Source organism: Chanodichthys erythropterus, chromosome 2 (assembly GCF_024489055.1).
Source record: "Chanodichthys erythropterus isolate Z2021 chromosome 2, ASM2448905v1, whole genome shotgun sequence".
In the NCBI taxonomy this organism is placed as follows: domain Eukaryota; kingdom Metazoa; phylum Chordata; class Actinopteri; order Cypriniformes; family Xenocyprididae; genus Chanodichthys; species Chanodichthys erythropterus.
In genome coordinates this window covers 29,957,442-29,972,624 of record NC_090222.1, presented here as the reverse complement: position 1 = coordinate 29,972,624, position 15,183 = coordinate 29,957,442, and the positions used below count along the sequence as shown (strand labels likewise).

The 15,183-nt window shown below is 36.5% G+C and overlaps 1 protein-coding gene across 1 annotated transcript; it reads left to right on the top strand.

Annotated features, from left to right (window-relative positions):
• The first annotated feature begins 4,490 nt into the window (after window positions 1-4,490).
• Window positions 4,491-14,903, top strand: spaca6 (sperm acrosome associated 6). The gene is made up of 9 exons (XM_067395527.1): window positions 4,491-4,704; window positions 8,417-8,503; window positions 9,224-9,295; window positions 9,558-9,581; window positions 12,058-12,135; window positions 12,676-12,776; window positions 13,487-13,643; window positions 13,740-13,920; window positions 14,783-14,903. Exons 1-9 carry the CDS (start codon window positions 4,491-4,493, stop codon window positions 14,880-14,882), a joined length of 1,014 nt encoding a protein of 337 aa, XP_067251628.1. The 3' UTR covers window positions 14,883-14,903.
• Window positions 14,904-15,183: the final 280 nt, after the last annotated feature.

The following is a 15,183-nucleotide window of genomic DNA, read 5'->3' as shown; positions in this document are numbered from 1 at the left end:
GCTGTCACTATTCCATTTAGCCCTGTCCTCATGTTACCTGGTGGCAGCTGAAGGTGCCGTTCAAGTGTTAACATGGTTCTGGCTGTTTTTGTTGATGATTTATGGCTTTTTTTATTTAATAATTTACTAAGAATAACTTCACACTCTAAGTTCATTTTATTTTATCATAGTTTTTCCGAATAGTTGTTATGTAATACTGCGAAGAAATCCTCTATCGTTGTCTCAGGAGTCAGCGAAAGAACCTTTGATTTTTCCAAAGGAAAAGCTCCTCAGGCAGATGAGGTTTTCCTAAAGCTCCTTGTAGATTCGTGCAGAGGATGATGCCACGGCTTACAGCCTCTGCGGTGAAACATATTGCAGTAAAAGTACCCATCAACAACACCCCATGGTTTTATTATGACTGACACAACACAGTTTGGTGCAAACATTATGTGTTTACTGCTCTCTGTGTGCCTTCACTGTCTGAATAGAGTGAGGGTGAAAATCTGGACAGCGCAATGCAGTCGGAGCCCTTTTTCCAGGTGCTTTAAATGTTTGAGGTTTTGAAGACATCAGTAAAAAGAAAACATGTTCGAAAGTATGACGTAATTGCACATTACTTCCAGCAACATGGTCCTGTTTTTTCACAGTATGTCTCTTTGTCCCTGAGACCCTTAACCTGTGAGGTCAAACTAGGTCACAGGTGAGGTCCTCAGGAACAGGGCTGCATGCGCCATCATCCCAAAAAGTCAAACAAAGGAAAAACATTTGCCTTTTTATTCTGTCTTTAAATGAATTTGAACTGTATTTACAGAACCTGATTAAACGTGCCAAAAAAGAGCAGTTTTATGCTTAGATTTGGAGTTCTTATACTGTAAATGATTAGATTGTGCTCCATTTGAGGTAGTGACTACTGGGGACACACCCTATTGGCTGGCTTTATGTTCTACACAAAGAAATGATCCAATGAGAAGACAGCCAAGGGTGGTGACCCCATAATATTATCAACACTCATACTATCATAAGGTACATACAAGATAAGACAGATATATTTATGGACATGCTGTACAGAGTTGTTGATGCAAACATGTCAATATGCATCATCATCTGATGCTCTCATAGTACCTTGTTTCTAAATGTCAGCGAGTTTTCTTACTTTTATGTGTGCTTAATTTGCTCATGCTTAACAGTGGAGCTATTTAAAAAATAATTCATTAATGAAAGCGAAATAAAACATCCCACGAAGTATCGCTGGAGAATTTTTAGTTGTTTGATGCAATTATTGTGTTTTCTGCTCTCTGTCCACCTTGACAGCTTGAATGAAGTGAGTGTGAAAATGTATCTGACCAGCGCAATGCAGTCCAAACCCCTTTTTTCAGGTATAATTTGTAATACTTATCAACGGTCCTCTTTTAAATTGATGCAAAAGAAATTTGTAGAGATTTGAGATGATTTTGGATCAGCCTAAAAAACTGTCAGATATAATCCTAATGTAAACCTTACAAGCACAAAATGTAAATGCTGCTTTAACATGTTTATTGTGACCGCTTGGTATTAACGAACCACATAATGTGTGTTATATTATAGCTGTATATTACTGTCATATGGACATTACTTTGACAAACTCATTTTGTATATTGAAACAAGCATTTTCTGTAAAGCTGCTATGTGCTATATGTATTGTGAAAAGCATTGCACAAATAAACCTGCACTGAATGGAAATTAAACATCCCACAAGGCATCATCGGAACATGTTAGACGCAATCATGGCTGACAATAAATAAATAATATAACATTTTGTAGAAAAATGTCACTGTCCCACATGTGACGCACATTCGAAATCACAAATGAAAAATGAACCCAGGAAAAAAAGGGCACTCCATGATATGTTAATTTTTCAGCACACCCTCTGTGACTTTCTGGCCTCCTGTTGGAAGGCCAGCTGTAGAATAAGCATCTCAGGACAGTGTGGTGCAATGCTACCTGTCTTCTGATCATTGCTTATAGGCCGTCTCTGGCAGGCCTGCGGTGGGGCTCCTGCTCACTATTGATTGGCTTGTCTTTGCAGAGACAGATGAATGCATTAGTACCCAAGTCGCTCCTGCTACGGGAAATATATTAACTTCATGTATTAGGCACCCTGTCTCGTTACCATGGCGACACTTTGGAAAAGACAGGGAAGAGGGGGTGGAGGGAGGAGAGGGTGTTTTGGGGTGATGGAATGGGGGGGAGGGGTATGGGATATGGGATGCAATGAGCTTGTGGTCTTGATTGGTAGTCCTCTCTATTTCTCAGGCACACACACATTGATGTTGGGAGTCCTTCCCATCCTACCATATTATTTTTTTTGGTTTAATATGTGTATGTTTCAACCTTTATATTGATCTATTTTAAATGCCAATTATGCTTTTTCTAATGTCACATTATTGTAATTTGATGTTTTGTCTTTTTCCTTTCTTTCTGCTGCTCAGAGATCAGTGATTGATCACATGCTCAGAATGCCTTTGCTTTTCTCTTTGTTCCGGTCAATTTGGATCATTTGCAATATCACGGCACCCCACCACCATCATCAACAGGCACACAGGCATCACCCTCTCCCTTCCATTTTCCTTCTCTCTCTTCCCCTGCTCTCTTCCACACACACACACTCACAATCTCTTCACTTTGCAACAAAATGATGCATAATGGGAGCAGGAAGATTGTAAAGACAATGGAGTAAATTAGTAACAAGAAATACTGGAGGAACACTACACAAGACCACCATGAACATCACATGCATATATTGCTTTTGTCTGGAGTCACTGCATGATCAAGACAAACTAGCCTCACCTATGTTAAAGGGATAGTTCACCCAAAAATGAAAATTCTGCCATCATTTGCTCACACTCACGTCAATCTAAATCTTTAAGTCAGACTTTTTTTTTATGTGGAACACAAAAGGAGATATTTTAAAGAATGTTTGTAACCAAACAGTTTTGGTTCCCATAGATGTATTTTTTTTTTTTTTCTCATATAATGGAAGTCAATGGGAACCCAGCAGTATTCCTCAAAATATATTCTTTTATGTTCCACAGAAAAAAATAATTTGGAAAGTAGTAGTGAGTAATGATGTATTTTAGTTTTTAGGTGAAACAGAATTTTCATTTTTGGGTGGACTAACTCTTTAAAGGGTTTCAAAAATGAAAATTATGTAATTTATTACTCACCCTCATATTGTCCCAGACCCGTAAGACCTTTGTTCATCTTAGGAACACAAATTAAGATATTTTTGATAAAATATGATGGTTCAGTGAGGCTTGCATCGCCAGCAATAACACTCCCTTTTTCAATGCCCAGAAAGTACTAAAAACATATTTCAAACAGTTCATGAGACTACAGTGGTTCAACCCTAATATTATAAAGTGTCAAGAATACTTTTTGTGTGCCAAAAATAACAAAATAGTGACTTTATTCCACAATATCTAGTGATGGGTGATTTCAAAACACTGCTTCATGAAGCTTCAGGAATCTTTTGTTTTGAATCATTGTTTCAGAGCACCAAAATCACAAGATTTCAGTAAACGAGGCTTCTTTATGTTATAAGTGTTTTGAAACTTCAATAGTTAATGTGAGTTTGGCAGTTTGATACACGCTCCAAATAACTGATTCAAAACAAAAGATTCCTAAAGCTTCGAGGCTTCATGAAGCAGTATTTTGAAATCGCCAATCACTAGATATTGTTGAATAAAATTGCTGTTTTGTTATTTTTGGTGCACAAAAAATATTCTCGTTGCTTTATAATATTAAGGTTGAACCAATGTAGTCACATGAACTGTTTTAAATATGTTCTTAGTATAGCTTTCTGGGCAGTGTTCTTGCTTGCTAGCGATGCAAGCCTTACTGAGTCATCGTTTTTTATCAAAAATATCTTAATTTGTATTCCAAAGATGATCAAAGGTCTTACGGGTGTGGAACAACATGAAAGTGAGTACTAAATGACATCATTTTAATTTTGGGGTGAACTAGCCCTTTAAGAAAACTATAAAGCCGCGGTCACACTAGACTTTGAACTTGCGAAATTAACGGTCGTGATATGACGGCACCTTAAGCCTATAACACAGGGGTGTCCAAAATTGGTCCTGGAGGGCCACTGTCAGAGTTGAGCTCCAACTTGCCTCAACACAACTGCCTGGAAGTTTCTAGTATGGCTAGTAAGACTTTGATTAGCTGGTTCAGGTGTGTTTAATTGGGGTTGGAGATGAACTCTTCAGAGCAGTCATGTGATCATCCAGGAGGATTGGACACGCCTGCTGTAATTGATTGAAACTGCATCATTAGAGTTATATTTAAATTGTAACACAAATAATCACCATCTTATTATCTGTATTGCTGGGCTAATGTAATAGGCCTAACTATTTCGTCATGATGATGTAATCATTCAACTGAATTTTATCAAGATGTTTAGTTTCATATTAATTTCTCAAGAAATTTGAAGAATAACACAGTAACAGTTCCAGTAGCTAAAAACAGAAATGTCTGTGTTGATTGTGAAGCTGTTGTTTTTCAGCTCGTTTATTAGCACAGCTTTGAATTGTTATCAGTGCTTTATCGATGTCAATGACAGTCTTCGTTTGTGTTGGGGCCATATTCTTACCGAATACAATATAAGGAATGTAGACTCTTGTTTCAAAACACTGGATCGCATATTCAACAATGAATCGAGCGTAACGGAGGCAGGGAAAGTAGGTACGAATTAAGAAATCACATATACTAGTATTATTATGCTACTAAGCAATGTCTACTGTACGAGAATTTGTGCTTGGTGTCGTCACAACTAAAGGACGGCACGGCCTCGAGGGTCGTTTTGCGTTTGACCAGACCAGACGCCCCCGTTTTCCGGGGACAATCCCGGTTTCTGGTGCTCCGTCCCCGACTGGAGCAGTCCCTGGAAATGTCCCCGTTTTATAGCTCGATCAAAATAATCCGCAAATACATTGCAAAAACGCCCTACCAACACACAGCAGCCTGTTGGTTATCGGAGCAATCGTGTAGTAATTATATTCACCAACAGAGGGGGCCGTGGCCGTGCAGCTACACTGTCACTGCTACACTTGGTCGCGCGCGCCACTACTTCATGAAAAAGGTAACCTGGACCAGAGCAGAGCGCCATTATCATCAAATCAATTATCAAAAGAAACATCGTTATTGGTTTCAACTTTTAAGATAGTAACATACTAACTATTCATGATAAATTAAAGTAATACGGTTTTGTGTTTTATAACAGGGCTTCAACAGGGTGCGGAATTGTTTTGGACAAGCAGAAATTTACAAACACGTCTTAAAGTAGGCAAACTGTATCACGAGGTGAAGGTACACTCAGATCAGTGGCGGAGGCAGAAAGTGGATGGTGGGTGGGCCTCTAAAAGTGTGGGTGGGCCAGAATAATTCGCATCATCCCATGTTTTTCAACTTGCTTAATTTGGGAGGGGAAAAAATGATGGACCGTCCCTAAGTGGCGTCAGTTCACAAAAAGTCAAGGTATGGCATTACGTTATTTAATATAATATTACGTGACAATATAAATTCAAGTAAATCTACGAGATAAGAACAAGACAAAACTGCAGTTACAACCTGAACCAACAGCACCAACTGATTAAAAAAATAACCTAATAATAATAATCACATATTTGGAAATAACCTGGCATAGTAACAGGCAGCTATATGGATAAATAAAAATTTTAAAAAAGTCAGCTTACGATAAAAAAAAAAAAAAAAAAAAAAAATCCTGATTTGAAACTTGTGACAAACGCTCACACATTAACCTGATCACTTTATTTAGGGTTCATGTAAACATATGTTCAGATTCATCGAATGAATTTATATTTATTTATTTAAGAAATTAATTAAAAACAGAATATTGCTTCAGCCTTAGTCAAAGGCCACCGAAACATGTTCGTTTGTTACGCACTTCAATACATTCCACCCGACGTTTTTGGTTTTCTTCCTATTTATTAAATATAGGCAATTGGTTGATGAAACAGTGATTGAAATTAAGATACAATTTCTACAAAAAGAAATTCCCTTTAAAGAAAGGCTTACTATAAAACAAAACTTAATGAAGTGGTCAAACTCATGTCTGACCCGCTGCATGTCTCCCGACATTGCGCATCCGTCATGCTATTCACTTTTCATAATCAGAAATTTAACAAGCTCTATAGCCTAATATTTAAATATAAATATGAAACTAAATTGGCTATTTTTATCCCTCTGGCCGACGAACGCGCCGGCACGTTCTGATGGATTTTTTCCTCATGACAGAAACAACAAGTCTTTCGTCAAGACTACAAATGATCTATTTTATTCGTGTAGGCTACGCTAACAATAACAACAAAACCTTGTACTTTTGTAAAATAAAATAAATAAAAAACAGGGTGCGCTTTCAGCTGCGAGAATCTTTCTGAAACGTCTCAAAAATGAACATTGCGAATAATTGTAGGCTATTAAAAGAAAGAAACATCTCCATTCGATAAGAAATTCGTGTCTGTGTTAAATAAGAGGCGATCCATGGGCGTCGGAAGCAAAAACAATGGGTCCTCCCTCCAAATTTATTTTATGCAATTTATATATAGATAGATAGATTTGGTAATTTCATGATTTAATTTACAACAGAATAACGACGGTGCATGCCCGTAGCTTCTTTTCGCTTTAGTTAAGCTATAATTAAAGTAATATGCAGCGCGCGCTGCCTCATTTGCGCGAGCAATTCTTGAGTTCTCGCCTCGAGCACAGTAGGCTATAGCCTAATGGCTGATTTGAGTTTTACTGGCATAGCCTGACAACACCTTCTCATCTGACCACGGTTCACTGCTGTTCAACTGAAGCTACCTTTTCCGCGCTCATTTGACTTGCGCCTGGCGCCGAGGCGAAGGTGGAATGCGCGTCTGAAAAGTGTCCCGTTTGTTGTGGTCCGAAAGAGACGTTTCTTTGTAAACGTGTTTTACTTGGTGATGTTTTAAAAACTATCTGTATTTTTGATATTTTTTATGTTCTGTTGTTGGTGGTTTGTGGAGTAGCATCACCTGGGGGGATTAGACAAATGCTGAATTAGAGACGGTAAAAGTGAGTGGGTCCAATATATTGGTCTTAAAAAGTACAATGGTGACAATGGTTCCGACACCCATATAATATATATATTTCCCTGGATCTGACTGGGTGGGCAAGCTGTCAATCTGGGTGGGCCCAGGCCCACCCGTAGCTCCGCCCCTGACTCAGATATGAATAAAACAATTATAATAAAATAATAATACACTTGCAACTTACTTAGTGCTTAAAATGAGTCTAAAATGCAAAATAATAGTTAAACGTTTAAAAAGTTGTAATTTCTGTACAGCTCATGAAAATGAAAATATTAAATTCAATAATAAATGTTAAAAATATTTGTTAAATGCCATTTTATTTATCTTATCTCATATTTATGTTGTTTTAATTTTGTAATGTGATTTTTCAAAGTAGTGTAATACTTTTTTTAGTTAGGCCTGGTTAGTATTGTAATAGCTTTTTGGTGAATTGTATTAAAACCAGACCAAAAATCCTAATAATAAAATTAAATCATTATTATTATTAATGTAATGATATAGGGAACCCATATTTATCTTTTAAGTTATCTGTACTTAAACATTTAAGTTAATTCAATGAAAAGACCACATTAGGTCAACTCAATTAAATTGAGTTGTCAATTACCCCATTACTCAATTCAACTGAGGGAATCACTTTCCTCAAATCATTTGAGTAGTCTTAAATTATTAGGGTTTACAGTGAACAATTAAAAAATAAAAACCTTCAAAAATGTATTGTCCCCGTTTTTTATTAATAGTTAATAACATATGAGATTTCGGTGATATTTTGACCATTCAAATAGGAAATGTCCCCGGTTTCCAATTCAGAAATCTGGTCACCTTAGTTTATAATACGTTTATTGTTATAATAAAAAGTTAACAAGCTAAATATTATTAAATGTTGTTTTATTAAATTATTTTTCTTTAGTACGCAAATTCATGAATGTTATCTTCTGCTGGTTTAGGCCTAGTTCCTAATGTAACACAAAGTTGCTATGCAACAAAGCTACAGCGCAATGATATTTTGTTATCTGTTTTATTTTCCATTGTATAAAATGTAAAGTATAAAAATGTCATCGATGTTTATCGTTTGGAAGAAGTGGTCACTTTCGCAGTTTTCCACACTGTACAATCTTTTCTTCACTATGTAAGATTGAAATGTGTCCTATTTAACTTGTCACTAATTTCTGTCATTTTTACTCTGTTTTATGAATTTCAGCTAGGTTTTCTTAAATAGTGGCCTAATTAAATTGGATGAAATTTGAAACATTGATGAAAACATGCAAAAGTCATTTTTACAGTTTATTGTTGTGTTCAGCTATTGTTTTGTATTTCCTTCTCAGGAAGAGGCTATGACTTGATGCTGAAGAATATCTTGATGGCTGAAATTATGCCTATAGTGGAGGAATTTGACGAGCAGACAAATAATGGTAACAGATTAATCTAATTCATTTAAATATATTCAGCAACTAAGTGATAAACTGTGTTTGTTTGGGACCAGACCTAGGCTGTGAATATTTATTAAGGCTATAACCAACAACCTGTAGAAGGATTTATCTGGAGACAACAGAGGAGGCTAAATATTTACTTTCAGCTGTGATTAATTTGAAATAGTAGGCTAAATGTTGATGTTCTTATCAGTGGACTCCAACAATACCTAGATTACAAAGGATACACATGCCTAGACTCAGTTTCTTACATAACATATTCTGAAAACTGATGTGTACAAATGTGAAGTGATTGCTTACACTTTCCGCACCCAGAAACGCAGTGTATTTATGACAAGCTGGATATGGTAAAGCTGTAAACCTGTCCGTTCCAGTGGTTTGATTACAAGTTTTACCTAATACAACAATAATTGATATCATCGGCCTGCTTCAGAGAAAATACAGATTCTTGAAATGTTTCAAAAAGAAGTGCTTACTTAAGGTGATTTCTAATTGTTCAATAATTAAGTTGTTGATGCAGCATTTTAAGTACAGAGCCCATCTTTCTTTCAAACTGGGGAAAGCGGAAAAGACAGACAGAGACTAACATGAAATGTCAGGGAGAGAGCCTGATAGAACAGACATACATAATCACTGACATGCACACTTTGAGCCGAATTGAGATAAATGGTTCTGTCCTCCCATCTCCTCCCTTTTTTTCAGATACAGTGTATGAGTTCAGGTTACAGGCAGCAGCAAACAATTTCATTGCAGCAGCCTCAAAGCTGCCCAGAGGTGAGACTCACATTATCACTTCATTTCTTTTGCTTGGTAAACCATGAAAACCTGGACCTGAGCCTTCATCTTCAAAACTGCTCTCACTTTTTTTTTCTATGAGTTTTATCACAATTTCCTCATATTTCTCTCTTCATTATTTCTTTAGCCTCACAACATCATCCCAGCCATCTCAGTATTAATAACTATTAAACTACTATACATTCCTTGCACATGGATATTGCAGTATCTTAAAGTGTTTTTTTTATATCATTTCTTGCAGCCTCTGGATGTTTTCCCCCATGTGGTGAGTTACCTCTATGTCATGACCCTCCTGATGGAAAAAGTGCTTGTAATGTAATTTGAGGTCTCTCAGATTGCTAGACTGTCAGAAACCTTTGGAGAATCTTTAGGCATCTAAGGTGCCCCAAATATCCCACTGAGTACTAAAGGAACTCATTTCTCTTATGATGGTGTTCCTGTAAAGGCCAATTCCCACCACACCAACAGACACTTCGTTGGGTTTTGTTGGATCAGTGTGTTGCCCCTGTTGGTGTCTATCCGAGTGTGTTTTCACAGATTGAATATGCTGAAGCGTCGCTTGTCAGGTCATAGGACGTCTGAGGTATTGTAATCTGGTGATTGTCCAGGTTGACACAGTCTGTCAGTGTGGTGTGAATTGGCCTTAAGAACCACTGACCGTGTTTAGAGTTCTTGTAGAAATGTATGGGTTCCATCATTTCTTTGTTGATTCTTCAGAAGAGGGTTTTTAATCTAGAGTGTTCACTGAAATGTTTTTTATTAATAATAACAAATAGTTTAAATTGACAAAATCTGACATTATTATTGTTAACACTGAAGAAATCAGAAATCACAACTTTTTCTATTGACAGATCATGGTACACAAAAAAGAAGTCCGGTTCCAGATCATATATTACAAATATTTATAATAGTTTTATTTTTCACAGTACAAAGTTTGTACATGAAATTATATAGCTGCCTTTATATTTTAGAAAGGGGATCTTTTTGCTAGGGGATTATCATGTTTGGGGATCCACGGCACCAAAAAGTTTAAAACTCTAAACTCTAAAAATCTTTTATTTTAGATAACAATATTCAAGCTATTCCACACACTTCTTTTCCAAAAAAACATGCTTTTTTATTTTCAAATAGTTTAAAAAAAGTATTATGCAACCCGAATTCCGGAAATCTTGGGACGTTTTTTAAATTTGAATAAAATGAAAACTAAAAGACTTTCAAATCACATGAGCCAATATTTTATTCACAATAGAACATAGATAACATAACAAATGTTTAAACAGAGAAAAATTACACTTTTATACACTAAGTCGGCTCATTTCAAATTTGATGCCTGCTACAGGTCTCAAAAAAGTTGGCATGGGGGCAACAGATGGCTGAAAAAGCAAGAAATTTTGAAAAGATTCAGCTGGGAGAACATCTAGCAACTAATTAAGTTAATTGATATCAGGTCTGTAACATGATTAGCTACAAAAGGGATGTCTTAGAGAGGCAGAGTCTCTCAGAATTAAAGATGTGCAGAGCTGTGAAAGAGTGTGTAAAAAGATTGTGGAATACTTTAAAAACAATGCTCCTCAATATCAAATTGCAAAGGCTTTGCAAATCTCATCATCTACAGTGCGTAACATCATCAAAAGATTCAAACTGGAGAAATCTCTGTGCATAAGGGACAAGTCCGAAGACCTTTATTGGATGCCCATGGTCTTTCGAGCCCTCAGACGACACTGCATCACTCATCGGCATGATTGTGTCAATGACATTACTAAATGGGCCCAGAAATACTTCCAGAAACCACTGTTGGTAAACACAATCCGCCGTGCCATCTGCAGATGCCAACTAAAGCTCTATCATGCAAAAAGGAAGCCATATGTGAACATGGTCCAGAAGCGCCGTCGTGTCCTGTGGGCCAAGGCTCATCTAAAATGGACTGTTTCAAAGTGGAAAAGTGTTCTATGGTCAGACGAGCCCAAATTTGACATTCATGTTGGAAATCACGGACGCTGTGTCCTCCAGGCTGAAAAGGATTGAGACCTTCCAGCATGTTATCAGCGTTCAGTTCAAAAGCCAGCATCTCTGATGGTATAGGGGTGCATAAGTGCATACGGCATGGGCAGCTTGCATGTTTTGGAAGGCACTATGAATGCTGAAAGGTATATAAAGGTTTTAGAGCAACATATGCTCCCCTCCAGATGACATCTATTTCAGGGAAGGCCTTGTGTATTTCAGCAGGACAGTGCAAAACCACATACTGCAGCTATTACAACAGCATGGCTTCGTCGTAGAAGAGTCCGGGTGCTGAATTGGCCTGCCTGCTGTCCAGATCTTTCATTTATAGAGAAAAATACGTCAAAGACAACCACAAACTCTTAAGCAGCTGGAAACCTATATCAGGCAAGAATGGGACCAAATTTAAACACCAAAACTCCAAAAACTCATAAACTTGATGCCCAGACGTCTTCACACTGTTTTGAAAAAAAGAGGAGATGCTACACCATGGTAAACATGCCCCTGACCCAACTCTTTTGAGACCTGTAGGCATCAAATTTGAAATGCTCGTTTTGTGCAAAAATTTTTAAAATTTCTCAGTTTAAACATTTGTTATCTATTTATGTTCTGTTGTGAATAAAATATTGGCTTATGTAATTTGAAAGTCTTTTAGTTTTCATTTTATACAAATTTAAAAAACGTCCCAACATTTCCAGAATTCAGGTTGTAATATAAATGGGATAAAATGTATTCTTTAGGTTTCCAGGCGCAAGGTGCTGTTTATAACTGCATGACCTGTCAGTACGACTCCTGTGAGTTCCCGCTGGATTGCCCTGGTGAGTTGACAGGCTCCTTCACGTGTGCAGTTTTCTGTTCAATCTACTATGATATGTAGTTCTATGCAGCCCCGCACCCACCCACTCTCTCCACACTTGACATGATGGATATGTTATAACTCAACCTGACAGAACCACCTCTGTAATTATGTAACGGCATTTACACAGCGCAGACATCTATAGCTTTTAACTCTACTTAAGAGTACAGCAAAGTTGTTAAACGAAACCTTGGGCCCTGACACACTTTCACACATAATATCATTTCGCACAGATAGCCCTGTGGGTCACCTAAGATGGCAGGCCCTCTCCCACACACTGTGGTATTCATTTCCACTCAGCACAGCTACAATTACTGCTCAACGTATCTTTTCCTTGGCTGCTCTCTCCAGAGACTCTGTTTAAATATTATAATTAGGTGAATGGTGGGCAGACTGTGCTGCCTCTGTCCTTCTGTTGACAAAAGGAATTCAATTGCAAGGTGAAGTGTTACAGATCTGTGTCCAATGTATTTTTGTGTGTGTAATGTGTGTGCTTTTACAGTGAAGCAAATCACTGTACAGGAAAACAACAGGACTCAGATGTGGTGTAAGGTCCCTTTCCTGCTGCCCACAGATGCTGAGATTGTCTGGAGATATGCAGTGGTGAGGAGGAAATCGCTTCAAATCATGAATGGCTGACAAAGTTTAAAATGACCAATGAGGAAAACTAATAATAATTACTATTTCATTCATTTATTCATTGATTCATTAATTCCCCTTGTTTTTATCTTTTTAATCAGACAAAATTATAGTGTTTCCTGCAGACTGGGTATCCATCCATCCATCATTTTTTTTTTTTTTTAAATGCTGACAAAATTATAGTATGTTTGCTGTAGAATTTACCAAAATTAGAGGGGAAAGTAGCAATATTTTTTATGCAGACAAAATTACAGTGTATGTCATAAATTAATCTATTCATTTATATTGTTTTTATTTTTTTATGCAGACAAAATTATAGGCTATCCATCCATTCATTTAAAAAAAAATATATATTATTCAAATGCAGACAAAATTATAGTATGTTTGTTTATAGTATGTAGAATTTACCAATTAGAGGGGAATGTTGCAATAATCTTTAAAATATTTTTTATGCAGGCAAAATTACAGAATGTCATAAATTCATTTATTCATTCATCTTGTTTTTTTTTTTTTTTAGACAAAATTACTGTATGTTTCCTGCAGAATTTAACAAAATTAGAGGAGGCTATATAGCCTTATATATTTGTTATTTTTATATTTTTGATATAGTCCCACTTGCTAAATTTCCTTACCATTCTTTTTTTGTACTTACAAATGCTGAAATTGAAATACAGGAGAGAACGATGTTGATGGATCGGTTTGATGAGGTCACGGTTGGAGTGGATCCACTTTACTTCATCTCCTCTGCCCGGCCAGAGCACTCAGGCACCTACCAGTGTGAAATATTCTCTCAGGAACACTCTCTTGTCCGTATCTACTTCTACCTCACAGGTGACCACGCACATATGAAAAAGAATAACATTCCTGTGCTGTTGCTATTACTGATCTCACTTCCTTTATACCAAATGTCTGTGGTTTCCACCTCAGTGGTCCCTCTGGCACAGTTAGGCCATGTAGAACTACAGGATGTATTTGAACAGGCTCTCCTCCCAGGAGGCAAGTTCCCTCCAGTGTCCCCTAAGGATCCATTTACCTTGTGGATGCCCAGTCCTGCCCTTCTCACCACCTGTCTGACTGCAATGTTTCTGCTTGTCTTCCTCATGCTAGGGTAATAATTTTCTTAATTTTCACAGTAATTATTCATTGGAATTCCTATAATTCCCATTTTATTTCATTTCTTTTATTTTAATTTAATTTAGTTTTATTTATTTATTTTATTTTATATTCTATTTTATTGAAAAGTAAAACATTAGAACAGTCTTATAACAAGGATTCCCAAACTTTTTTTGTTAGTCGAACCCTAAAAATATTTATTTGAAGTATGAGTTTTAACTTAATATTTTAAATATTATAACACATTTGCATCTTCACAGTTCTCAGATAACGATTAATGGCCACCAGTGTTGGGGAAAGTTACTTTTAAAAGCAATGTGTTACACAAAACCCCACTACCCCAAAGTTCTTTTTTTTTGGCAAATGCAAAGGCCCTTTTACACCAAAAGTAAAATGAAAAATCCTCAGGCTGAAGGAAATACAAACTCACGCCTGTGCAGTAGAGGGTACAGGTCAAATAAACCCAGAAGAATAGGAAAAACAAAATAACACAACACAAATGTGATGATTGGTTATGTGAAGTCATTTTTCCTTGATGTATGATTGAATTGGATCATCAAATGTCAGCAGCTAAGACATTGTTTAGCTAAAGTGAGATTAAATTCATAAGAATATTTGTATTGTTTAAAATTGAATTACATGAAATTCATGTAAATATACAAAAAATCTTAGTGGTCCTAACATTAGACTTATGTATGCACAAAATACTACTAAAAATTGTTTTTCCTTATGTTCAATATGATTTATTTATATTTTCTCTTAATTTTGGTCACATTATGAAATGTGACCTGGACATGTTTCCATTCGAAATTCAAAATTTTCACTTTTTGTTTTATTTCATCTCTCCTTGTCCATAGGGTGCTGTACTGGTTATCCAATCAGATTGGGATCAGTGATTCTGATCCAGTCCAAGAAACAAGATCCACAGAAAAAAAGAAATATTTTATTCACTGTTAAACATGGGAAAAGCAATAAATTATTAAGGAAAATTAATTTTTCACCGGTAAAGGCAATTCCCTTTTGAATCAGGACCAAATTATTTAAGAATAACGCACTTTAAATATTTTTATATCGAAGTGAGTTTTTGTAAGTGACTGGGAGAACATAGTAGAGGCAATGAATCTGAGAGTATGAGTGAGGGTGTACCACTAACTCAAGTTATAAAGCCTTCTTTACGCTACTAAATATAGCCAGACGTGACTCAAGGCGTTACTCTTTTTACAGTCTTTACTCAGTGTTTTGCTGCTGTTGTCCTAAC

Coding starts and splice junctions, on each gene's coding strand:
- spaca6 (XM_067395527.1), top strand. CDS start 4,491: ATGTCTGTGTTGATTGTGAAGCTGTTGTTTTTCAGCTCGTTTATTAGC. Junction 4,705..8,416: donor AACGGAGGCAGGGAAAGTAG/GTACGAATTAAG, acceptor TTTCCTTCTCAG/GAAGAGGCTATGACTTGATG. Junction 9,296..9,557: donor AGCCTCAAAGCTGCCCAGAG/GTGAGACTCACA, acceptor CATTTCTTGCAG/CCTCTGGATGTTTTCCCCCA.